At 50.6% G+C, this 25,959-nt stretch overlaps 1 protein-coding gene across 2 annotated transcripts in view; it reads left to right on the plus strand.

Moving 5' to 3' along the window:
• Positions 1-3,637: 3,637 nt before the first annotated feature.
• GRIK3 (glutamate ionotropic receptor kainate type subunit 3) overlaps positions 3,638-25,959 on the plus strand; it is a 129,165-nt gene continuing 106,843 nt past the window's right edge. For both annotated transcript variants that reach the window (XM_058040108.1, XM_058040109.1), the window contains exon 1: positions 3,638-3,848. In XM_058040108.1, the coding sequence (XP_057896091.1) occupies positions 3,734-3,848 (115 nt within the window). In that variant the 5' untranslated portion in view covers positions 3,638-3,733. The remainder of the gene's footprint in view (positions 3,849-25,959) is intronic.

A 25,959-nucleotide genomic window follows, 5' to 3' on the forward strand; every position in this document is an offset into this window, starting at 1 on the left:
TTGAAAATGTCTTTCTTCAATCGGCATTTTCCTCTAGATATCAATAACCTCAACACTATTTCCCACTTTTGCAAGTGGTTCCCTCTCATACTCAAAAATAAGAAGCCTTAAATCAGTGCCTTGAGAACACCCTTAAACCTACAGCTTTATTTGTAGGTGAGAGGGCTGAATTTTTTGTGTATACAAAAAACCCCCATAAGATGTACACAATTTTAAATCTGATCTGTGTAATACCTGGAGCTCTAAATACCCCACATCTTCATAGTAAAAACAGCAGCACGATAAAATAACATCCAAATATCTTCTCAACAAACTCAAAATAACCAATCGACTTCTCCTCACTGGTACGCTATGTTCACAAGTTATAAATACACCAGAGTTTGCATTAATTGATACACTCTTAAATGATGAATTACCACATTAAAGCTATTTTCACAGCACTTATAAACTGGGCAAATATCTTGTATTTTTAGCATTGCTGTAAGAAGTCGTCCAAAGCCTTTCTGGTACCTTTGATTGTCCTCAAGGCATGGCCAAAGATTCCTGAGGAAAATCCTGACTCAGCTTGGTGATAAATGAAATTTAATAAATAAATCCTGTTCCCCAGGCCAGCATCCCACTGGGCAGCACTCACCTGTGCAGCAGCACCAAACCACAGCTCTGGGCCCTTGAGGAGCTCTATCAGCCTTCCAGGTTATTCCTTTTTCTGTCCAGCCATCCTGCCTGTGCTGTAATTGTCCTTCACAGCCTGGCTCTGGCTCCAGGGGAAATTTGGCCTGGCTGCTGAAGGTCATTGCTCACAGGTCTGGGTGCAGGCAGAAGGAAGGAAATTGAGTGGGGTGAAAATTGAGTCTTTTTATGGGGCAAAAACCCCCAAGCAGTGATGGGGCAACACCTGAGAGAAGTTTCCAAAGTGCCCTCTTTGTAATCCTGCCACAGAGCAGCCCTGGGTGCTGCCCAGAGAGAGGAGAATTGCCAAATCATGGGAGAGGGATGGGATGGGGACAGTGAGAAACACAAAGGAGAGCGTGGGAGTAAAAAGGGAGGGTGACACAGCCATGGTGGGATGGGGACAGTGAGAAACACAAAGGAAAGGTGACACAGCCATGGTGGGATGGGGATAGTGTGAGGACAAAAAGGGAGGGTGACACAGCCATGGTGGGATGGGGACAGTGTGAGGACACAAAGGAAAGGCGACACAGCCATGTGGCTCTGCTGAATGCCCTCAGGTTGTTTGGGAAGGACAAGCCATGAAAGCCCACTGCTCCTCTCCTGGTGCCCAAGCTCGATGCTGTGGTAATTTCTGGCACAGGATTATTTCAGTCCTGCCCTCTCTGACCTACACGCAGGAGATGAGGTCTGTCCGTGACCTCCACACACCCATCTGCCACTAATCAAATAATTTAATACAAAATAAACTGTTTGTGCTGGCTCTGCAGTAGGATCCAGAGCATTTTCTGTGCCTGGTGCTGACAGAAAGGCAGGAAGCAGCATCCCAAACTAACAGAATATTTCCTCCCAGCTTCAGTTTGATTTAAACACTCCACAAAATCAAACCACTGCTCGGTGTGCTGGAGTCTGCAAAGAGCAAAGAACAGCCTCACCCCTTTTTACCTGCTCCCTCCCAACAGCTCTGTGGAGCTTTTTTATCTGCAGGTGCAAAGAGTCACCAGGTTGTGACATTTAATTTTATAACAAGTTCACAGAAACAGCTGTCCTTCACTTAAGCAGTATTTAAAGAAATTTTCTTCCATGCCCTTTCGCTAAATCTTATCCATGGCTGGTGTCAGGAGGGATAAAAATATCCTTAACACGAGCCACTCTTTTCTGTAACCAATTTGGCGCAGGCAGGAAGGTTCGGGCTGGGAGCTGGAGCCTCGGCCCTGCCCACAACCAACTCCAACATCCCTTCCTCCGAGCCTGGAGGGGGCTGAGCAGCCCCTCTGCCTCTCTGCTCGGGGCTGGGGAAGGAGTGAGACGTTCCCTTCACCACAACACAGTGATGAGACACCAGCTGCACCTTCCCATTGCATCAGGGAGCATCTCTGCGAGGGGCTGCTTCTACCCTGGCCGTGTAACCAGAGATTTCTCCAGTTTTTCTGTACGATTCCATGCTGATGATGGTTGTCCCATCAGCCAGAGCACAAACACCACTGCAATGGGGAATCCCCTGCGTGCCCACCTCCCTGCAGAGGTGACAGCCACCAACTCCTCTTTGAGGTGTACATCAATAATGGCTTGCATTATTGCAGTGCTCCTCCTCCAGTCCACACACCCCGGCTCCCCGAGCCTCCTCCGGGATGGGGCTCTGGAGATCGGCGTTTCAGCATGCCGAGCTTGCTGAGGAAAATTAAAAAGATGAGCCGATACAGAGTGATAGTATGTTTGTAAGAAAATTAAAGATTTGCTCTTCAGCTGTTCCAGGCTGGAGTGAGCAGACAGCTGGCAAATGGGAACGATTGGAAATGATGGAATAGATCAAATTATTTAAATGAGAAAAAAAAAAAAAAAAAAAAAAAAAAAAAAAAAAAAAAGAAATTCACCCTAGCCTGGCCCAGCACGTTGACAAAGCAGCTCCCAGTCCGCGGCACGGGCATCCCTTTGTCTCTGTCACCGAGGTCATTAAACTCCGGCTGCGGAGCGTGGCCCGGGCGCTCCCAGCGCTGCTGCAGCGGCCCCGAGCCCGGGATGCCGCCCCCAGCCCCAAACCGCCCTGCCCGGCCTCTCCCGGTGCCCACCGGCGGGGACACCGCGACCCCGTGGGCATAAGGGATCCCCGAGCGCTTGGGGGACACCGAGCACCCCGCGATCTGCGGGACAGGGCTCCATCGGGGACAGAGGGAGCGGAGGCGCTGCCGGGACCGCCGGGACCCCTTTGCCATCTCCCCCGGCCCTGCCGTGCCCGCCGAGGGTCCCCTGGGCATCCCGACCCCGGGGGAGCGGGCGGGTGCGTCCGTGTCAACGGTGTGTCCGTGTCGGGGTGTGTGTCGGGGGGTGTGAGCGTGTCAGGGAGAGTGAGTGTGTCGGGGGGTGTGAGTGAGTGTGTCAGGGTGTGTGTCGGGGGGTGTGAGTGTGTCGGGGGGTGTGAGTGAGTGTGTCAGGGTGTGTGTCGGGGGGTGTCAGTGTGTCGGGGGTGTGAGTGAGTGTGTCGGGGGGTGTCAGTGTGTCGGGGGGTGTGAGTGAGTGTGTCAGGGTGTGTGTCGGGGGCTGTCAGTGTGTCGGGGGGTGTGAGTGAGTGTGTCAGGGTGTGTGTCGGGGTTTGTCAGTGTGTCGGTGGATGTGAGTGTGTCAGGGGGTGTCAGTGTGTCGGGGGTGTGAGTGAGTGTGTCAGGGTGTGTGTCAGGGGGTGTGAGTGTGTCGGTGTGTGCACGCTCCACTCCGGGGCTTTGCGCGAGCCGCGCATCAGCGGTAGGAGGGGACAGAGCCGCTCCTGGGGCGCACCGGCAGCCCCGGCTCCGCAGGTGCCGCCCGACCGGCACCGGCACCGCACGGCTCGGCCCGGAACAGCCCGCCTCGGCTCGCCTCGGCTCGGCTCGGCTCGGCAGGGCGCGGAAGGGAGCGGCCGGAGCCGTGGCAGCCGCGGGACGGGCCGGCGCGGCCGCTCTAAGATGTGCCATGAGCCGCCCGGCCCCGGCGCCGAGCGGCCGCTCCTGAGCCCCGGGCAGCAGCAGCCGCTCCTGTCCCCGCTGCCCCTGGGGCCGTAGGGCCGCGCCGGCCCGAGCCCGACCCAACGATGCCCCATCTCTGGCCGGCGCTCCGCCGCGTCCTCTGGGAATACTGGGCAGCGCTCCTGGTCGGCGGCTTCTGGGGACAGAGCTCGCACGGGATGCCGCATGTCATCCGGATCGGTAAGGGCTGCGGGAGAACTTCGGGAGCGGGCGGAGAGCGCGCTGCCCGGGGGATGCGGTGCCCGGGGCTGCGGGATGCGCTGTCCGGAGCCGGGGCGGAGGTTCCCCCGGCCAAGGATGCGCTGTCCGGAGCCGGGGGGAAGGATGCGCTGTCCGGGGCTGGGAGGCGCTGCCGGGTGCCAGGGGGGAAGGTGCCGGCGGCGAGGCGGGGGCTGTGTCCCGGAACGGAGCGAGCAGCCGCCCCGGGCGAGGTGCCATGGGGGTGCCGGGCACCTTGCGAAGAGAAGAGGAGAGAAGAGGAGAGTGCTGTCCCTCTGTCCCTTTCCCCGGGGAAAGGGAACGCTTTGCTCCGGAAAGGAGGAATGCTTTGCCTCTGGAGAGGGAGGATGCTGAGCCCGCAAAGACGGGGGATGCCGAGCACCCGGAGAGCAGGGATGCTGATTTCCCTGGAGAAGGTGGATTTTTGCTCACGGAGATGCGGGATGCCGAGCCCCCGGAGAGGGGGATGCGGTTGTTTGCGGTACCCGGTGCGAGGAGAGCTGTCGAGCCTGCGGCAATAGGGTGCTGTGCAGGGCTGCTTTGACCCAGGGCTGGATGTGCCCAGAACAAGGGACAGACAGCCCGGGGGGACCGAGTGCCGCTGCCTGGAGGATGCCAGTGGGCTGGCTCCGCTGCAGCTGCTGCTGGGGACCGGGCGTGTTTCATTAAATTGCTGAGGTTCTGGGGAAAATTAATTTTTAATAATGTTACATAAAGTAATTGCACAGATAACATCCTGGGAATGAGTCTGCGATCTTTCTTTTTCTAATTAAACGAGATACTTGTTTTAATCATGTCATGTAAAGAACGGCACTGATTTCTGTTACATCCCATGCACTTTGCCATTGGTACACATTCCCGGGGATTTGCTGTCTGCCCACTAAAAATTACAAGGACAGGTTTACCTGCCTTTTGACTGTTCAAATTTTAACTCAGAGAAACCAGTGAAAATTGAATAGATTTGTGAATAATTTTAACTGTAAAAAAAAAAAAAAAAAAAAAAAAAGGGTCTTACTTTAGCCAGTGCAACTGCACAGCAACAATGTGAAAGCCAGAAAGAGAAAAATGCTGTTCCTGAGGGACAGGTGCTTTTTGAAGTGAAACACTGTCACCTCCAGCACGGCTTGAAGTGGCTGCATGGCCCAGATCGTGTCATGGACAAGGGCTTGATTCTTGCAGGGTGAGCATCTGGTATCCCCCGGACTCCTGTGACTGGGGTGCTCCAGGCAGATGTTACCCCGCGCACATTGTGGTGCCAGGAATATCGGTGGAAAAGGTTAATGGATCTGCCTCCGGGCCTGGGGCCCTGGCGGCTGCTGAACTTTCACCAGAGCCAAGCTGTTTAGTATGCTCAGCCTCCTCCTGGAACAGCTGGAAATGTTTTGTGCCACACAAACCCACTCCCAGGGACGCTGGTTGTGGTCGCTGACAGGGCTCTGCAGGAGCGGGGAGGAGGCATCAGTCCTGCTGTGAGACCCCTCATTGTGTCACCAGCCTGTCCCCACGGCCAGCCCCGCAGTGCTGGGGTGGCAGAGCGTTGGAGTTTCCCTCCCCGGCGGGTCCCAGGGCTCTGATCGCCTTTGGGACCGTGAGCTGTGTGTGCAGGGGGAGCTGTGGCAGCTGGGCTGCCGGGCTGGCAGCTCCTCCTGCTTCGGGCTTGGCAGCAGCGGGGCTGAGGCTGATTCTCGGTGCCCAGAGCCGGCTGCTGCCAGGCTGGAGCTCCGAGGAGGCGGCCAGGGGCGGCTGCAGATGTGGCAGATGCTGGTGGGGAAATGGGCTGGGGCCGCTTGGGCTGGCAGCTGCTGAGGCTCCAGGGAACGCTCGCCCGGCTCATGGGAATATTCAGGATACTCAGGAGTATCCCTGGGGGCTCTGTGGAGATGTTTAGTCTCGACTCTCAGTGCCTCAGTTGTCCTGAAAATGGATTTTCCAGGCTCAAAGCAATTGCACAAAAGGACAGAGGAGATTTCAATGCAGAGAGTGCTGCCAGCCCATCACGAAAACACTTGGGTCTGCTGCAGCTCTGCTCCCCTTCACCGGGCAGGGAGGGAGGGATGGAGGCTGGGAGGGAGGGATAGAAGCAAGGAGAGAGAGATGGAGGCAGGGAGGGAGGGATGGAGGCAAGGAGAGGGAGATGGAGGCAGGGAGGGAGGGATGGAGGCAAGGAGAGAGAGATGGAGGCAAGGAGAGAGAAATGGAGGCAAGGAGAGAGGGATGAAGGCAGGGAGAGATGGAGGCAGGGAGGGAGGGATGGAGGCAAGGAGAGAGGGATGAAGGCAGGGAGGGAGAGATGAAGGAGGCAAGGAGGGATGGAGGCAGGGAGGGATGGAGGCACAGAGAGAGGGATGAAGGTAGGGATGGAGGGATGGAGGCAGGGAGGAAGGGATGGAGGCAGGCAGGGAGAAATGAAGGCACAAGAGAGAGGGATGGAGGAAGGGATGGAAGGATGCAGGCAGGAAGGGAGGAAGGGAAGAAGCATTGCCCACTGCAGGAGCACAGCTGTGCCACCGCCAGCACTGCCGTGTCTTCCACAGGAACGATTTCCCTTTACCTGCTGAGAAATCCCACAACAGCCAGCCCCTCATCCAGCCACCTTCTTGATCACTAAAGTAAGAAACTTAAAAGATCAGGAAAAGGCTTTAATCGGGGCTGCAGGGAGATCTGTGTTTACCTTCTCTCTCAGCTAAAACTGGCATCATTTTGTGACCTCTTTTTCAGCCCACTGGAAAACTGCAGCTTCTTGCCCTGCATTAATTTGTGCAAAGATGCCCTGGCTTTCAAGTAATTATTTTAATTATTAGGTTATACCAAGAAGTGCAGAGCACTTAAGTAACTATTGGTTTAGCACTGAAAATCAAACCAGAGAGAAAGCAGGTAACTTCTCAAAGCTCTCTTTTTTCCCCTGTGAAGCTGACTATTAAAATAAATACAGGGAGAGATACCTAAGAAAGGGAAGAAAAAGCCAAAGTGCTCTTTCTCTCCCCAGTAAAATATAAATATTTAATCTACACATCTAAACATAATCTATACATGCACATGTACAAAGAAAATCTGTGCCTTGTTACAGGATGGGTTTTTAAAGCAGGACTTTATATCTGAAGCTCCTTCAACAGCTGCTCGGTTATTACGCAATCTGTTAAATATTTGAAAACGCCGTATCAGAAAACACCACCCGGGTGCTCGATTGAGCTCCGAGGTGCCCTGGAGCAGAGGAAGAGGAGGGTGGTGGTGAGAGGAGCAGCCCGTGCTCATCTCGCTGAGGGATGCTGCGCTGCTGCCCGCCCTCACTGCGGCTGAGCCCGGCGCCTCACACCTGGCACCAGGAGCTGCTGAGCATTTGCACCATCGCAGCTAAAGCAGTGCCAGGAGGTGCTTGTGGGACGTGCAGAGCCCCTTTGTCCAACCCTGCGCTCGGATTAAACAGCAGCACACAGACAGAGCCTGATGCCATTTTGCAGAGCTGGTGGCACCGTCCCTAACAAAGCAGGGCGGGATGGCTGGGATAGGTGGAGCAGGACTGGCGGCTCCAGCAGAACCCTTTTTGTGGCTGAAACATCATCAGGAATTCCTCCGAGTGATGCTTTTGAGGGATGATGTGTTAGTGAGACACGGTGAGGATCGGATGCCAATGGGCTGAGATCAGTGAATTGTAAAGAACAGACCCCTGGCACTGGGCGGGCAGCAGGAGCTGGATTTGGGGGGTCCTGAGTGGGTTTGCATTCAGGAGCTGGGTTTGGGGGATCCTCAGTGAATTTACACCCAGGAGCTGGGTTTGAGGTGTCCTGAGTGGGTTTGCACTCAGGAGCTGGATTTGCACTCAGGAGCTGGATTCAGGGGGTCCTGAATGGGTTTGCACTCAGGGGCTGGATTTGGGAGATCCTGAGTGGGTTTGCACTCAGGAGCTGGGTTTGGGGGGGCTCTGCATTCAGGAGCTATATTTGGGGAGTGTCCTGAGTGGGTTTGCACTCAGGAGCTGGATTTGAGGTGTCCTGAGTGGGTTTGCATTCACGAGATAGATTTGGGGGGCCCTGCATTCAGGAGCTGGATTTGGGGGTGTCCTGAGTGGGTTTGCACTCAGGAGCTGGATTTGCACTCAGGAGCTGGATTCAGGGGTTCCTGAGTGGGTTTACATTCAGGAGCTGAATTCAGGGGGCCCTGAGTGGGTTTGCACTCAGGTGCTGCTGGATTTGGGGGTGTCCTGAGTGAGTTTGCATTCAGGAACTGGATTCGGGGATCCTGAGTGGGTTTGCACTCAGGTACTGCTCAGAAGGTGACACCACACTGTCCTGCTGCCATCATTGTCCTTGGCCACCCCACTCCAGCCAGGAGTGCCCCTGATGTGCCCCCTGTGTGGGCAAGGGGACAGGAAGGATCCCACTCTTCCCTTGGGTCACCCCAAGCCCAGCTGTGTGCCCCTCTGCAGGAGGAGTGTGCCAGCCCAGAAAATGGGTTCATTTTCCTTATTCCTTATAAAAGGCATCACCTCCACGTCTGGGTCCTCACTTTTGTGCCAGGATTTTACTGAGATTCTGTTCCTGCTGATATTTGTGGCAATAATCCCACCTCGAGCATGTCTGACAGTCCCACTCCTGTATCTCTGAAGTCGCTGTGAGCAGGATCAGTCTCCAGCAAAGCTTTTAAACAAACAACCCTGCGTGAGGAATTTATCGGATTTTATTTCTTGTAGTGTCTTTCCAAGCTGTGTTTGCACAGAGAAGGGGTCAGAGCATCGATTGTTTGTATGATTTGCAAGTAACACAGAAAAATACAATCAAATTGGAATCCGTGTGAGAAAAATATCATTGATTATTTTACACAAATACACAGAAAACAAATTATGTGGATAATTATCCTGCTCTGTGTGATTGGCTTTTCTGAGGCTTATTATGCCTGTCAGGAATTTTATTTTGAAACCACCTTCCCACACTCTGCAAATGAAGTTGTGTTTTTAAAAATAAAGCAGAAACAGGCTTTTCCAGGCTGAAAAGGCAGCACCCAAGGGCTGGGAGCTGCACATCCACGGGGGACACGAATGCTGGAGTGGGAATCCTCAGCAAGGCAGCTCCAGGGTTTTTCTGCCTGGTGACCAGAGTGGCCAGAGTGCTTTGGGGTTGGCAGCAGGGTGGTTTTAAATCACTTATTGCCTTTGTAGCTTCTGCTGCATTCACTTGGGCATTTCTGTGACCGTGCACCCACTGCTCAAGCATTTCATGGTTGATAAAGTTATTTCAGGTCACGAGACGCTTTGTGTGTCAGATAACACATTCTGGTAATTTCAGCAGGATAGGAGGGCGGCAGTGTAAATTGTTTGGTGGTAAATGAATTCTGAATACATTTGAATAACAATGTTAACTCTTTATCGCAGAATAGTCTAATTATTTGATCTTGGCATTCTCTCGAGAACTTCATACAGGAAATTAAGATCAAACCACATAGCAGGAAAGAATAGATTCTCATTTATCACGAGGCAGGAGAGACACCAGAGCAGACAGCTCCGTGCTGGGCTGATACCTCAGGGCACTGGGCACCCTCGGGCTGGGGCAGCAGGGGTGGGCACGGCTTGAGGGGTGAGGGAGCCTTGGGGGGCTGGTGGCGAGTGGAGAGAGGGGGCTGCACATGTCCTGACACTGGGACACTGTGAGACACACTGGGACATGCTGACACTCACCGGGACACGCTGACACACACTGGGACACGCTGACACTCACCAGGACACACTGACACACACTGGGACACACTGACACTCACCGGGACACACTGACACACTCTGGAACACACTGACACTCACTGGGACATGCTGACACACACCGGGACACACTGACACACACTGGGACACACTGACACACACTGGGACATGCAGACACTCACCGGGACACACTGACACACTCTGGGACACACTGACACACACTGGGACACACTGACACCCTGGGACACAGTGATACACTCTGGTACACACAGACACACACTAGGACACCCTGACACACTCTGGGACACTGTGACACACACCAGGACACACTGACACTCACCAGGACACCCTGACACACTCTGGGACACACTGACACACCCTGGGACACACTGACACCCTGGGACATACTGACACACACCAGGACACACTGACACACACAGGGACACCGCGTCACACGTGCCTTTGGCACCTCCTCTCATGCTGCAGTGTCACCTCTGGTTTTACCCCCAGCAGGTGCAAATCCCCCTCTCTGCCCCGAATCTCTGCATCTCGGGTGTTTTTATTAACAAAACCAGGCAGAGCCTGATGTTGGGAGAAGGTTCCTGTAGAGCCCGCCCGGAGCGACACCGAGCTCATCCTGTCCCCGGGCAGAGCTGGCTCCCTTTCCCCGGGCAATGAGGCTCTCCTTGGGTACAGAGCAGCGCTTGCAGGGAATCAGCGCTCCTGACTGACACCCAGCCTCCCCGCCTGTCGCGATATGCGCTGGCGCCCGGCCGGGCCCCGCATCGGCAGAGGGCAGTGCCCCGCCGCGGCTCCGCACCCTCCGCGCAGCAGCGCGGATCGGCAGCGCTCGCACCGAGCTGTGCCGGCAGGGATGCGGGAAATGCGGGAATCTCCTGCCCGGGCAGAGCGGATCCGCAGCGCTCGCACCGAGCTGTGCCGGCAGGGATGCGGTGCTGGAGTCTCCTCCCAAAACAGCACGGATCCACAGCGCTCACACCGAGCTGTGCCGGCACAGATGCTGGAGATGCTGGGGATGCTGGAATCTCCTCCTGGGGCAGCGTGAATCCACAGCGCTCGAACAGAGCTGTGCCAGCAGAGATGCTGGAAATGCTGGAGTCTCCTGCCGAGGCAGAGCGGATGTCCAGCGCTTGCACGGAGCTGTGCCGGTTGTGCCAGCAGAGCTGCGGTGCTGGAGTCCCTCCTCCCGGGCAGAGCGGATCTCCAGCGCTCGAACCGAGCTGGATCAGCAGAGATGCTGGGGATGCTGGAGTCTCCTCCCGGGGCAGAGCAGATCTCCAGCGCTCGAACAGAGCTGTGCCAGCAGAACTGCTGGACATGCTGGAGTCTCCTCCCGGGGCAGAGCAGATCTCCAGTGCTCGAACAGAGCTGTGGAGATGCTGGAGTCTCCTGCCGGGGCAGAGCAGATCTCCCGCGCTCGAACAGAGCAGTGCCAGCAAAGATGCTGGAAATGCTGGGGATGTTGGAGCCTCTCCTCTCAAAACAGCACAGATCTCCAGCTCTCACATGGAGCTGTGCCAGCAGAACTGCTGGAGATGCTGGAGTCTCCTCCCGGGGCAGAGCAGATCTCCAGCGCTGGCACCAAGCTGTGCCAGCAGAGATGCTGGAGATGCTGGAGTCTCTCCTCCCAAAACAGCACGAATCTCCAGTTCTTGCACTGGTCTCTCTGTGCGAGAGCTGGAGACTCCAGCATCTCCAGCATCTGTGCCAGCAGAGATGCTGGAGATGCTGGAGTCTCTCTTCCCGGGGCAGAGCGGATCTCCAGCGCTCCCACGGAGCCATACCAGCAGAGTGCTGAAAATGCTGGAGTCCCTCCTCCCAGAGCAGAGCAGATCTCCAGCGCTCCCACCGAGCTGTGCTAGCACAGATGTGATGCTGGAGTCTCCTGTCGGGGCAGGGCGGATCTCCAGTGCTCGAACCGAGCTGTGGAGATGCTGGAGTCTCTCCTCCCAAAAGAGCACAGATCTCCAGCTCTCACACGGAGCTGTGCCAGCAGAGATGCTGGAGATGCTGGAGATGCTGGAGTCTCTCCTCCCGGGGCGGAGCGGATCTCCAGCTCTCGCACAGAGCTGTGCCGGCTGAGATGCGGTGCTGGAGTCTCCTCTCGGAGCAGCGGGGATCTCCAGCTCTGGCCCCGAGCTGTGGAGGTGCTGGAGTCTCTCCTCCAGGAGCAGAGCGGATCTCCAGCACTCGCACAGAATTATGCCAGCTGAGATGCTGGAGATGCTGGAGTCTCCTCCCGAGGCAGAGCAGATCTCCAGTGCTCGAACAGAGCTGTGCCAGCTGAGCTGCTGGGGATGCTGGAGTCTCTGCACCCAAACCAGCACGAATCTCCAGTGCTTGAACCGAGCTCTGCCAGGAGAGATGCTGGGGATGCTGGAGTCCCTCATGGAGGAGACACGGTGGCAAATCCGCCCGTCGCGGTGTTTGTCGCCAGCATTAAGCCTCCTAATCCGGTGTAATGTGTGTCTCCACCAGTTTCGCAATCTCCTTCGCCTCCTCTCGGCTGCAGCTTTACGGCGATGCTGTCTTGGCTGCTCCCTGTGCACAGCAGAGTCTCTGGGAATGGCAGACAGCGAGCTGAAAGCACCGGAGCCGCGGAGGGGGGATAGAGGGGAAGGCTGAGAGGAGCTGAGGGCTGAATGAGAGGATCAGAACTGCTCCATGGCAGGAGCAGGAGTGCTGTGCCCCAGCTCGGTTTGCCAGGCAGGGATTGTCGCAGTTTGGGCCGGTGCAGAGGGGGTTTCAGTAGGATGGGGGTTCATGCATTGATACATGGATTTGTGTTATTGACAGTGAAAACAGGGGTGATGTGCTGCTGTTTACCACTTGTGATAAAGACTAAAACAGATGCAGGTCCTTAGCACAAGCGAGAGCTCTTAAAGCAGGTGGAGGGCTCAGCTCATTGCTTTGTCATTGCTCCTGCACCAGCTTTTCTTTGTGGTGGCATTTGTTAACCCTTTCTGCCTCCTCTCACCCCCCTTTGCTATGCTGCCCCCGGGGGAGCCACAGCTCCAGTGCTCAGGTTTGCACTGTGAGACTCTCACCTCGCCAGCATTACCTGGCTCCTTGTGCTTTAAATCTGCAGCGAGACTGAGCATGAACACACAAATACGGATGTGACTGCTCCGTTATTTCTGGCAGGGAAGATCATCAGCCAAACGCGGTTCAGCTGCAAGCGGCTGAGGAGAGCGTGGGGTACCCCTGCGTCAGAGGCAACCCCAGAGCTGCTCTGAGCTTCCCCCACGCTGCTCAGCTCTGCAGCACTGGCAGGAAGAGAGGAGAGCAGACACCAGCCTTGGGCACCACACAGTATCTCTATTATTCAATACTTCAGTCCAGGGACCTCGTTAGACTTTGGCTTTTTTGCTGTGCCCCAGCCAAGAAGCTGCACTCCCCAGCGTGGGGTCAGATTCAGAGAATAAAAATAAGTATTGGGAAGTAATAAGGGAACAACTGGCACATTCTGTGTCAGCTTGTTGTGCCTGGGACATTCAGCACAGCAGTGTGACCTGGAAAGCAGCAGGAGGTACTGGGCTTCCAAAGGCACGGATGCTGTGGGGACATTTGGAGAAGTTTTTAAGCACAGATAAACCAGCTAATACCAAAGGCACGAAACAGAGACTTAAAATTACATAAGTGTTCAGATAAATTTGTGAATTTGGTCCTTGCACTTTGCTCATTGCTCTGGAAATTGGGCACTGGGGATCCCCTCTAAGGGGTACCCATCTCCCCCAGACTGGAGCACTCAGTGTTACACAGGCTTTTGTGACAAAGTCCAAGTTCTCCCTGGCACCTGCAAGCAGCAGTTTGGGTGGAAATGGTGGTTCCTGCCTCCAGTAAGGACTGGGATGAGGCCACAGCCTGCCCTGGCACTCATTAACTCGTAATGACATCTGATGGTTTTGATATTTCCTTTGTTCCCACTGGGGACTTGGGGGTGAACAGAGCAGATCTCTGAACTCCCCAGCTCCCAGGTGAGTAGGAAGGTACATCATTCCCAAAATAACAGAGCTGGTTCTGCAGAGCCCAAACTCGATTAGAGCCGTGGAATGTACGGGGAGAGAGCCGGCGGCGCCGTGGGCGGCTCCCCCACTCTAATGAATAGACGGCTGTCAGCTCGCACTCTTCTCCCAGGATGAAGCAGTAAATAAAATCTGGTATAACCCACAAATTTAGCAGAGTTACGGCTGTCTGTGGGGACTGAGGTGTTAGACTCGTTGGTTAGTTTTGCAGTGAATTCGAAGCGCTCTGAGGGATGTCACCGCAGTGATTTGAAATTCCACCCCCTGTGAGACACCGTGCCTGCCTGGGCTGACGGGGATTTTTCCTGCCTGCAGCAGAAGTTTTGTGCTGGGAACGGGGTGGATTCTGTTCTGAATGGAACAAAAAGCCTCAACACCTGCTCTGCAGAGGAGACAAGGCTGGATGTCAGAATCTCAGGATGCTTTGGGTTGGAAGGGACATGAGAACTCGGCTCAGTCCACAATCTCAGAATGCTTTGGTTTGGAAGGGACATGAAAACTCAGCTCATTCCACAGTCTCAGAATGCTTTGGGTTGGAAGGGGCATGAAAACTCAGCTCAGTCCACAATCTCAGAATGCTTTGGGTTGGAAGGGACATGAAAACTCAGCTCATTCCACAGTCTCAGAATGCTTTGGGTTGGAAGGGACATGAAAACTCAGCTCATTCCACAGTCTCAGAATGCTTTGGGTTGGAAGGGGCATCAAAGATCATCTCATTCCACCCCCTTGCCATGGCAGGACACCTTCCACTGTCCCAGGGTGCTCCAAGCCCTGTCCAACCTGGCCCTGGACACTTCCAGGATGGGGCTGATGTTCCCCTGGGGCTCTGTCACTATAGGACACGAAATAAAACAATGCACACACACTGTTGTTCTTAAGGTAAAAAGAGGGAAGTTTATTTTCTGACTCCAACATTTATAGATTTCCAAAAGTGACAGTGCATTGGAGGGTGACAGTGCCACCTCTCCAATGACAAACCAACAGTCCATCAAATTTCCTCTATAAAAAATGCAAAACAATAAGTTATTTACAGAAAGCACGTGAGAAAGTTTGTTACAAGAGTGTAAACATCAGAAGGCTTAGAAAAACTTAAAAAATCAGGGCAGCAGGGCTCTGTCAGATCACCCTGCCCACTGCTGTCACTGAGAACAGCCCCTCAGCCACGCCAGGGAGGTTCCCTCCCTGCAGAGCCTTGGGACAGACACCAGTCCTTTAGCACTGCAGAACTCTGAGATGATATTCCTTTATCAGAAGTGCAGCAAAAGGTACATCATGATTAGCCTCAAAAGCTTTAGCTTTTTCATTGCCCGTGCGAGACAGATTTATAATATTTCCCCTTTCTCTTCTAACACAGGATTCTTAGTGCAGACAGTGATTTATTGAACAATCAATTTCCTTATCTACGTAACACATTCAGGTGATCCATCAACGCCAGATAATCAATCCAGCTCGGGATTTTAAGTGTATATATGTATACTTGTATATATTTTTTCCTCCTGTACTGTTGTCAGGCCAAGTAATGTCTCCCTTTCTTTGCTCCTTTCCTTTCCCAGTGACTCCTGTTTATGATGTGTAAAAGAAACCCCCCAACGTTATATTACACCTTGTAAGTTTTACAGTACTTGAGAGGTTTATGTGCTATGAATGTAAAGGGCAATGCAATAACGCAAAGGGCAGTGAGACATTTTTAAGCACAGAAGGATATACACAGAGCTGAGGAGATAAATCTGGGTGGATAATCGTCCCACTGTGTCTCTCCTATTTATGAGAGGGAAAGACATTCGCTGCAAATCATGCTTCAGGTCACTCGTGCTCTGGTCTCTGCTCTGCGTTATTGGCTGCTTTAACTGCTCTTAATCTGCTTTGGGGTCTCTGTGCTGGTTTGGAGCAGTGTCCTGGCCCAGCAGAGGGGGCTCAGCCCAGGTGGGGTGGGATTCCCCATGGCTGAGGGGGTGCATTTGTGCTGTGCTGGTGTGAAAAATACCAATCACTTGCTTTAAAATTTTTAAAAATTTAATAGTCATAAAATGGTTAGAAAAATAGTAAAATGTATCTAAATAAATAAATATGTAAAAATAAATATGTAAAAAATAAATAGTATATATAATATACATGTATACATGTATCCATATATACATATATACATATATATACATATATACATATATATACATATATACATATATACATGTATACATATATATACATATATACATATATACATATATACATATATGCATATATACATATATACATATATACATATATCAAAATAGAAAATATTAAAAATATATATATATATTAAAGCAATAAGAATTTGGACAATCACAGTTAGGACAATAAAGGACAATAAAAAAGCAAAGAATTACGAACCTTTCCTCAAAAAAGCATGTCTACCAACAAAGGATTAACCCTTAAAAGCAACAGCCTGTTGCATATTCATACATCTCATACATGATGCAAACACTCCTTTCAAACTAGGGATTTTTCTGTTTATTGCAAATTTCTCCCCCTTCATCTTGTAAATCATGGTTTGGCTCCATGGGGGCTGAAAGGAGATAGAAGCAGCCTGGTTCTTCCTGCAATATTTCTTCTCTTTGGGATTTTAATGTCTTTTTGCTGTTATCTCTGTGCAAAGAATTTCTTGATAATCTTATCCATTCCTTGAGCTAGTTAGAAAAGTATCTTACATCTCATAGTTTCTATTTTAATATTTTGTCGTAGCCTAAAACTATATTTAACGCACTGCTTAAAAGGATTAATACAGCAGAACTTTCTAACATAAATACATATAATATTCATTTAATATTTGTGAAAAGCCAATCATAAAATGGGCATTTTTCACAAATGGGGTACGTGGAATTTGATGTGTGAGTTGGGAAAGGGCTGAGCTGGGGAAGGAGCTGTAGGAGGGAGTCAGAGGAGTCACAGCTGCCAAGTCTGGAGCTTATGGGTGTTTGAGCTGGGGAAGAGGAGCCTGGGTTCAGCCTCCCACAGTCTGGGTGTTCATGATGGGGTTGGGGCTGGGTAGGAAACTCTTCTGAGAATAGGTCTGGGAACCTCAGCTCACACTGTTCCTGCAGGATGGGAGCTTCTCCTCGGGGGCATTCAGATTTATGAAACAAGCAAGCCATGAATCCCTCTCAAATGTGAATATTCAGAATCCAGCATTTGCAATCAGCAGCAGAATTGGAGACAAAATGCCATTACTTTCAGAGGTCAAGACAAGTTGTACACAAAGGTCACTGTTCCATTCAAAATCCAATTTGTTTTTTGGGCTTAGGATGGCAGAAATGCTGATGGTTTTGTTATTGCCACATGTTGGGTACTTTCTGTGCAGGAAAAGATTTTGTCTTAATTACTTTCAGTTTTAACTGCCTGGCACAGAGATGGGATTTTCCTGATTTGAACCATCTCTTCAAAAGTTGAGAATTTAACAGACTGAAAACCTTGAGGTGTGGCAGAGCCCCATGGAGCTCCCAGGAGCAGGAGCTGGTGGCTGCTGTCCTGCTTCCCATGGTGGCAGCAGCTCTCCAGGATGTCCCTGGTATGGGAGGGGAAGGAGCTGCAGGAAAATCTCTGAATCCATTTCCCTCCCATCCAAGCAGTTCTGCAGAGCCCAGCACCTCCTGCAGCTCCAGGTGCTGCTTCTTTCAGCAGCAATGCCATTACCATTTTAAGCTGAACCAGGGACTTGTAAAAAGGGTGTTCTTGGTTTAAATCTCTGGTCTATAAAATCTTAAGGACCTGCTCCTTCTTTATAGGGAAAGAAAACCATTTTCTTCCTCATTTTATGCACTTTTCTTCTTGTGAATTTTTATTTCTGCAAAAGCAGTTTTTGTCATCTTTGCTTAGACAAAATTCAAAGTAAGACCCTGGATATTTTGCTTCAGGGTGGCATCTCAGCTTGGCTCATAATATTTGAATGGAAATAGGATCTGCAGTTTTCTCTCCTATTCATCTACGTGATGGCAAAAGGGTCGTCCAGAGCGAGTGTTGCAAAATCTTAGATGAAGCTGATAATATTTTTTAAAATGGAGGGCTTGTCCTTGCACAGTTTATCAAATTTCCTTTAGGTTAAAGTTACAAATGAGGTGTTGAATACAAGAAATGCTCAGTTATTTGAGCAGCTACCTTCTACCCTGTGGTGTATTGCAATAGCCAGGACTGACTTTGGATGTGTGCCTATCTATTTATAAAGGATCAGTAAATAAAATAGTTAGAACCATCTTTACCTAATTTTCTCAGACATCAATGCAGTGGTTTCTATTTGAGTGGTTTTCTTTTCTGTAGTGCAACTTCATCTATGAAATGTGGCAATTTCAGTTGCTGCATCCATTTCTTCCTACTGAAGCGAGAGCAATGGCTCAGAACACCCAAAATCCAGCCTGAGCTGCAGATCCCTCTCTTTACACTTTGGATTTGCATTTATTTTAGAATTTTTCTGAGGCAATTCCCACTTAATTGACTGTCACTCCCTTTCCTTCTCTCTCCTACTCCAAGGATCACACACACACTTGGTGCCCCTGGCACAGCCACTCCCTCTGTGACTTTCATCTCAGCTGCTCCTCATCCCCAGGCCTCAAAAGTGGAGGGAAGAGAGATGAGCACAGCTGAAATCCTGAACAAGCTGTACTTCCTGGTATTTTAAGAAAATGCTGAATTTTAAGAAAATTCAGAGTTTCCTCAGCAGCTGGATGAGAATTTTTCACTTCACCCCCAGAATGTTCCTGGCTTCCTAAAGATGCTGTGAGGTGCCACCAGCCTGGGTGACAGCACTGGTGACACTCTGAGCACCCACACTGACCCCACCACTACGTGCACATGATTTAAAGGGAAGTTTCCCCCCAGCCTGGTGACTATGGATATTTAATGCTGGCCCAGGCACCTCTATATTTTGTGTTATAGGTCTCTATATTCTGTGTTATTAAGGTCATTCTATGTGGTTACACGACTCTTTGTGCTCTGCGAGGGTTTGTGGGGAAACCAATTTCCATATGAATTATGGAAGTTGATACCAACAGGGCTGTAATTCGTAAATTGTTCTGACAGCAACATTTTGTAACAGAACACAGAGAAACCAGGGTAATAAAACTTGCCATTAAGGGAGTGGACTTGTGAGTCCTAGAAAGAAATCTTGTCCGAGGATTATTTATGATCATTGCACACCAAAATGTGTTTTTGCATTTTTATTGCTGGCAAATTACTTGTAAACCCACCAGGGAGCTAATGATTTTTCCTCTGAGGCCATGCAACTTCGTTTTGGTTTATATATATATATATCCATTTCTGCCACCAGTTAAGCTGTCACTTTTGATTTAGATTAACAATAATTATTTCAAAATAGCTCAGGTGTTAAAGGGTTAACTGCCCTTTGACTCCAGCTGACAAAATCCACAGGGCAGTGATTCCAAAGGGGAATGGTGGTGCCTTGGCAGGTTTTCCCTGGATCACTGGAAAGGTGCTAACCACCTCTAATGGGGAGCACGGATTATTTATGTTCTTCTGCTGCTTCTCATTAATTTTTCAGAGCACTTGCTTGAAGAGTTCCGACTTCTCTGCTCCTTCATTAGTGTTACCTGTTCAGCAGCGTGTAGCAGGGGAGGTGACACTTCTGAAAGGAGATTCTGCTTTGCACGGGGAGAACAGCAGCAGGAAGCTCTGGACACGGAGCTGGGAGAAGGGACAAGGTTTTAGAGAGGTTTTAGAGAGGTTTTAGGTTTCAGTGGCCTGAGCCTGCCTGGTGGCTCCTGTGAAAAATGCTAATCACTTTTTTGTAGAATTTTAAAAGTTTGATAGTAATAAAATGGTTCTAAAAGTAGTAATATAATTAGAGTAATAATAATTTGGACAATTAGGATTTAGCGCAATATGAGACAATAAAGAGTTATGGACAGTCCAGGTACCTTTTCTGGGTAAAATAAGCCTGAAAAAGGACCCACCTTAACAGAGGATTAACCCTTAAAAGCAACAGCCTGTTGCACATTCATACACCTCATACATGATGCATAAATTCCATTCAAACACAGGATTCTGTCTGGTCAGTGTCAACTTCTTAATCCTGATGCCTCTTCAGGGCTGAGCAAGGCAGGAAGAACTCGATAAGAGAGCAATAAATTATTTTTCTCTGAAAGATTTAGGTGTCCTGTAGCTGCTATCTCAGTGCAAGTCCTCTCTTAAAAAAAGTACCTTACATAGCATAGTTTCTATTATAACATTTTGTTATAACCTAGAACTAAATTTAACACACTACTTAAGAGAATTAATACAACGTCACTTTCTAAGACAACACATATAATATTCATTTTAATATTTGCCAAAAGCCAATCATAAAATACACATTTTTCACACTCCCATCACCCAGGGCTGGTTGCCTGTGCTGAGCCACCCTGGAGCCCTCCAGGGCAGTGCAGCTGTCCCAGACCCAGCACTCGATGGCTTTTCAGCATCAGTGATGTCAGAATTCAGGACATCCCTCTGTCTGTCCTGGACTGCCAGGACCCTGCTAGGGGGCTCAGAGACCCTGGCACAGAGCCCAAAATGCCCCTGTGCCTTTGATTATGACCCATGGAGCAAATTACCAACCTTAGATGAGGATCTGCAAGCCACGACAGTTTGAGTAGAATGACAGTGAATTTATCACAGGGTGAAAAATAGATTTTTGGGGTTTTTAGAATGGGGGTTCAGGGGGCAAGATGGAGGGATCTGGGTGTGTCCAGCCTTTCTCCTTCTTCTTCTTCTTCTGCTGGGATGGTGGCACTTTTAGATTGGTTTAGAGTAGAAGCTCACTGTCTAACATAGGTGATAGGTATTGGAAAGTAACTGTAAATATTGTACAGGTAGGTTTTTTTATATAAAAAGATAACAACACTGCCCCAGGGGCAGGCAGAGTGCCTCTGTCTGTCTTGCTGAGTGGACCTTGGCTGGACAGGAGAAAGAATTTTATAGAGAAGAAAAAATAAACAACCTTGAGACCGAAAACTGAAGAGTTCTGACTCCTTCTTCGAGCACCAGGCTGGGAAAAGAGACTTTCTAACACATTTCGGGGTCACTGTGAGCAGCAGAGACCCCGAGACACTGAGGGGTCCCTCTGCAGCCATCACTGCTCCTGCTCCCTGCCTGACAGTTCAGCTGTGCCCCCCATTGCGTCCTGTCCCCAAATGCCACCAGGGCCTCTGTGCCACTTCACAGGACAGCAGCTTTTACCCTTTTCCTCCCAGGGATGCTCCAGTGACTCCCAGCAGGAACCCCCCGGCTGCAGGGAGCAGCAGGGAGCTCAAGATCAGCCTTACAAAGGTTAAGGGAGCGCTAAATTATTCCTGGCCGTGGCTCCCAGGGCGATGACACCTCTTGTTTTGTCATGTGCAACCTTGGGCAGCCTTTTCTGGTGCAAAAGAGGCAAAATCTGCCCCCAGGGACCACTCAGTGGTGCCCACCCACTGCTGTCAGCCCAGCTGGCATCCCCTGGGCACAAGCAGCAAATGGATGGAGATGTTTGTTAGATTTTGGGGGTCATGGGACATTTGTACATTCATTACCAAAGTCACTAATGACTAATTGCATTTTTGATCGTAACAGAAGAGTTTTGTTAGAGCCACGTTTCCTTTATGGATTTTCAAAGCCTTATTTTTAGAGGGATCGTTTTTGATCTGTTGTTGGCTCCTCTTCTGCTCTATTACAGACTCCCTGCATGGCTTTGAACAAATGGCTTTGCTCTTCTTTTCCTTAATTCTGTACTTGTAAAATAGGGCTGAGCACACCAGCAGCTCCTCTGGGCTGTGGGGATGGGAAGGGTTTAGAGCCTGCAGATGTCAGTAGCTGAGCTTGCCACACCCAGCAGGATCTTTGAGGCAGAACAAACAGATTTGAGCAGGCACAGCCCTATTACCAGTGAAATATTGAGATTATAACCCAGGACTCTCTGACTGGAGCAATTCTGGGGAATAAAAAAAAAAAAGAGTATCCTAAATACACTTAACTGCTTATTTAATGTAGATTTTAAAAGTTATTTATCGAAATTTAGCAACTGTTTACTCAATCCACTACTGGAAAGCCTTTAAAACATACTCTTAATAATCCCTTTGTATTTAACTAATGTACAATAGCGTGTGCTATTACATTGCAATTACATCCTATTTGAAGCACTTAATTAAAAGGGAGGCTGTAATGAGCTCCCAATTGTTTGGCTCCTCAGCCAGACCCACACGATGGAGGATTCTGCCTGTCAGTGGTGCCAGGCTCATCCTGGAATGACACAGTGGCAGCATGGAGCTGCTGCATGTGAGCTTGGGCCTGGGTCCATTTGGGCTAGGTATGTGTGGGGCTCTTCAATTTGGGCTTGGGTCCATTTGGGGCTGGATTTGTGTGAAGCTGGTCCATTTGGGACTGGTTCCACATGGAGCTGGGTCTGTGTGGGGCTGGGTGTGTGTGGTGTGTGGGGCTGGTTCATTTGGGGCTGGTCTATTTGGGGCTGGTTCTGTGTGGGGCTGGTTCCATGTGGGGTTGGGTCCGTTTGGGACTGGGTTTGTGTGGGTCTGACCCATTTGGGGCTGGTCTATTTGGGGCTGGTTCTGTGTGAGTCTGGGTCCACTTGGGTCTGATCCATTTGGGGCTGGTCTATTTGGGGCTGGTTCTGTGTGGGTCTGGGTCCATGTGGGGCTGGTCCATGCAGGGCTGGGTCTGTGTGGGGCTGGGTCCATTTGGGACCTGTGTGGAGCTGGTTCCATGTGGAGCTGTGTCCATGTGGGGCTGCTTCGTGTGAGGCTGAGGTTTTTTGTGAGGCTGGATCAGCAGGGCCTTGACCCCATAGGGCTCTCAGGCCCTGGGGATCTCTCCCACTCCATATGGGATGGCTTCAATCTTCTCCTCCTCTCTGGGACAGAGGCTGGACCATAGACACTTTATGAATCTGGATTCCAAGGACTGGAATGTCCCTGATCAAGTGTGCTCTTCAGAGGCAATTGCCCATCCCAGCAGCTCTGGCTTCAGCACTGCCATGGGAACCAGCAGCAGGCCCTGCCCTGCAGAAGCCACCTCCAGCTTTGACCACAAGTTCTGGTGTGGAAGGGGCAGCAAGTTCTGATGTGGAAGGACAACCTTGGAAGGTGCACCAAGGCCAGAATGCTGCGTGATGTTCATGGGAACCTTGGGAATCTTGCTCTGTGCCTGAGCATCACATGGCCTGCCCTGCTCTGCCCTGGCCTCTCCACAGCTGGGAATCACAAACCTGGCACACGGTGTCATGCTGGGAACCATAAATCATAAATCACAGTGCCCTGCTGGGAATCATAAACCTGGCACACAGTGCCATGCTGGTGTGGTCACCCTGCCCCGTGCCAGGCTGGCTCTGTGCAAGAGCTCTCAGACATCTGTCTGCAGCCAGCTGCTTGCCATCCCACCAAGTGGCTGCTCTGCTTCTCTCAAATAAAAAATAATAATCCAAGCCCCCTTTAATTCAAGGCTGTTTGAAATCAGAAGTGACAGCAGCTTTGTGCTCGCTCCGTGGCGGGATGTGAAGTTAATTTGTATAAGTGATTCTTTTGCTTTTAATTTATCAGCCTGAGATTCCAAACTGAGGAACGCAGGGACCCCACGAGGCATGCCTGAATCTTTCAGGAGTGGAGCTTGTTTGTTCAAGTGCTTAAATATAGCTCTTAATTGTGTGGCTGATCCTGCAGTGCAGTGCAAGGAAGGCAGGATAGGAGATCCTTCTGCTCCCTGGGTCACTGTCCAGGCCCCAGAGTGAGCCAAACCCTTCTCCTGCAGACAACTGATAGAACAAGGACAGAGGGATCTGTGTGCAGCAGCTCTTTGGGTTTTGCAGGGGATTTTGAGGCCAGCCCAGGTTTATGAGCTGCCCAAGAACCCAGTGCACAGTGTCTCATAAAAATCCTGTTTCCCACTCTTCTCGGATTAATTTTTTTTTTTTTAATTTAGAGATGAGGTAATTGAGAGGTGTTTTTCACCTCTCTACAAATCCATTTCCCACACCCTCTCAGCTCTGCAGTTTTATTTTGTTTGCAGTCTAAACCTAATAAGAGGATGAAGGGAGGTTTTGGCAGGGAATGGTCCCAGTCCTGGGTGTGGTGGCTGATGCAGTCACATGTCAGAAATCCAGGATACATGGGCCAGAGAAGGCTGTTCCCTGGCATTTTGGTTGGGAAAGCAAGGATGCTTCAAAGTGAAAGGGGAACAGAAACCTCCAGGTGTTTTTTGTTGTTCCAACCGCTTTAAAATGATGTTTAGATTTCACGTATCAGTAATTACATACACTTGGGTGGTATTTAATGCCAGCCACTGATGGATGCTCTATAATCCTATAGAGAGAGAACACGTTTGTTTTCTGAGGCTAACTGCACACAATCTGTTATTGTGTGATGTTGAATACTTTGAGGGTTGGTGCCTTTCAGTGTTGAGCATAAAAGCCAGGCCTCCCTGACAATAACCCCCATTAATCAGGCCTCCCCAGTCCACAAGCCTTGGAGACTGCCACGTCCTCTTTGTACACCAAAGCTTGCCAGGATTCCAGAGTGAAAAACCTCCCACCGATCTCCCTCTCTTTCATTTCTTCTTCTTTTTTTTGGTTTAAACAGGAAAATAGCCTCCCAGTACAGCTCCCACTGCTTTAGCTGCATCTCCACACGTTTCTTTTAAACTAACTGACAGCTTATGGTGGGAAGGAGAAGCAGCTGCAACTTGTTGGGAGCGGGGGAACTTCACTTCCAGAGGATTCAGCTCCTTTTGTTTACCACAAGAGCTGTTGAGTGCTCAGAGCTTTAAAAAATAAGGCCACTCATTCAGGCTCCTGAAGCATGGATTCAGGGCAGAGGTGTTTGCAGGCTCTCCAGAGAGCTGGGAGGCAGGAATGAAGATCCCCCAGAGCCCCACTGGCTGCTGTGCTCGGCTACACTTCCACAAAGTCCCATGGGAAATGAAATTTTGGTGCTTCAGCTCAACTTTTCATCCCTGTTGGAGTCCTCAGCTGTGCTGTTTGATATGTCCCAAACTCCCCAACTGCTCTGAGTGGATGGGAATGATAGAAGGAGAGGACACAGCCTTAAGCTGCACCAAGGGAAGTTTAGGTGAGAGGTTAGAAAGAAATTTTTCTCTGAAAGAGTGACTGGGAAACGGAATTGTCTGTTCAGGGAGAGGTAGAATCACCATCCCTGGAGGAGTTTAAAAACAGACTGGAGGTCAGAGCCAAGGTTTAGCTGATAGGAGGTGTTAGGGCGTGGTTTGGGCTAGGTGATATTAAAGGTATTTTCCAACCTAGTTTATTCTGTGATTCAGGACCACTCCAAATTGAGCCTGCTTTTCCTGAGGTGCTGAAGCTTGCCAGGGCTTGTGATGCTCCTTGGGGAGAAGAGCCCTCCACAATGGCCAAAGGTTTGTGGCGCTCCTTGGGGAGAATGACCCTCCACAATGGCCATGGGTTTGTGGTGCTCCTTGGGGAGAAGGACCCTCCACAATGGCCATGGGTTTGTGGTGCTTCTTGGGGAGATGGACCCTCCACAATGGCCATGGGTTTGTGGTGCTTCTTGGGGAGATGGACCCTCCACAATGGCCATGGGCTTGTGGTGCTTCTTGGGGAGAAGGACCCTCCACAATGGCTATGGGTTTGTGGTGCTCCTTGAGAGCCCTCCGCAATGGCCAAGGGTTTGTGGTGCTCTTTGGGGAGAAGGACCCTCCACAATGGCCATGGGTTTGTGGTGCTCTTTGGGGAGAAGGACCCTCCACAATGGCCATGGGTTTGTGGTGCTCCTTGGGGAGAAGGACCCTCCACAATGGCCATGGGTTTGTGGTGCTCCTTGGGGAGAAGGACCCTCCACAATGGCCAAGGGTTTGTGGTGCACTTTGAGGAGAAGAGCCCTCCACAATGGCCATGGGTTTGTGGTGCTCTTTGGGGAGAAGGGCCCTCCACAATGGTTTAAAGCACGTTGGAAAAAGCCAGAACATGCAAGAAAAGCCATCCAAACCTAGACTGCAGCTGGACACTTTGGTGTTGAGCAGTGTGAACTTCGACCTCGCCCAAGCTGTATTTTCCTCCTGAGTCAGTCCCTGCCTGTCCTTGAGGGGCAGTTTCTCAATGGAGAAAAGACTCCTCGGAGCTACCAGCCAAAATAAACCTAATTGTTGCATTGTGTCTGAGCAAGTCTGAAAGTTGCCAGTAACAGCTATCTCAGACCATCACAATCAACATAATTTTGGTCTTAATTGCTAAGTATTGCTGTAGAAAGACTGGTTGTCTTTCTGCTCCAAGTCCTCACAGTTGCTCTCCCAGGTTTCAAGATGCAGTGAAAGTTTTTGGGTTGGTTTTTCTTTTTTTTTTTTTTTTCTTCTT

Source organism: Melospiza georgiana, chromosome 24, assembly GCF_028018845.1.
Source record: "Melospiza georgiana isolate bMelGeo1 chromosome 24, bMelGeo1.pri, whole genome shotgun sequence".
In the NCBI taxonomy this organism is placed as follows: Eukaryota; Metazoa; Chordata; class Aves; order Passeriformes; family Passerellidae; genus Melospiza; species Melospiza georgiana.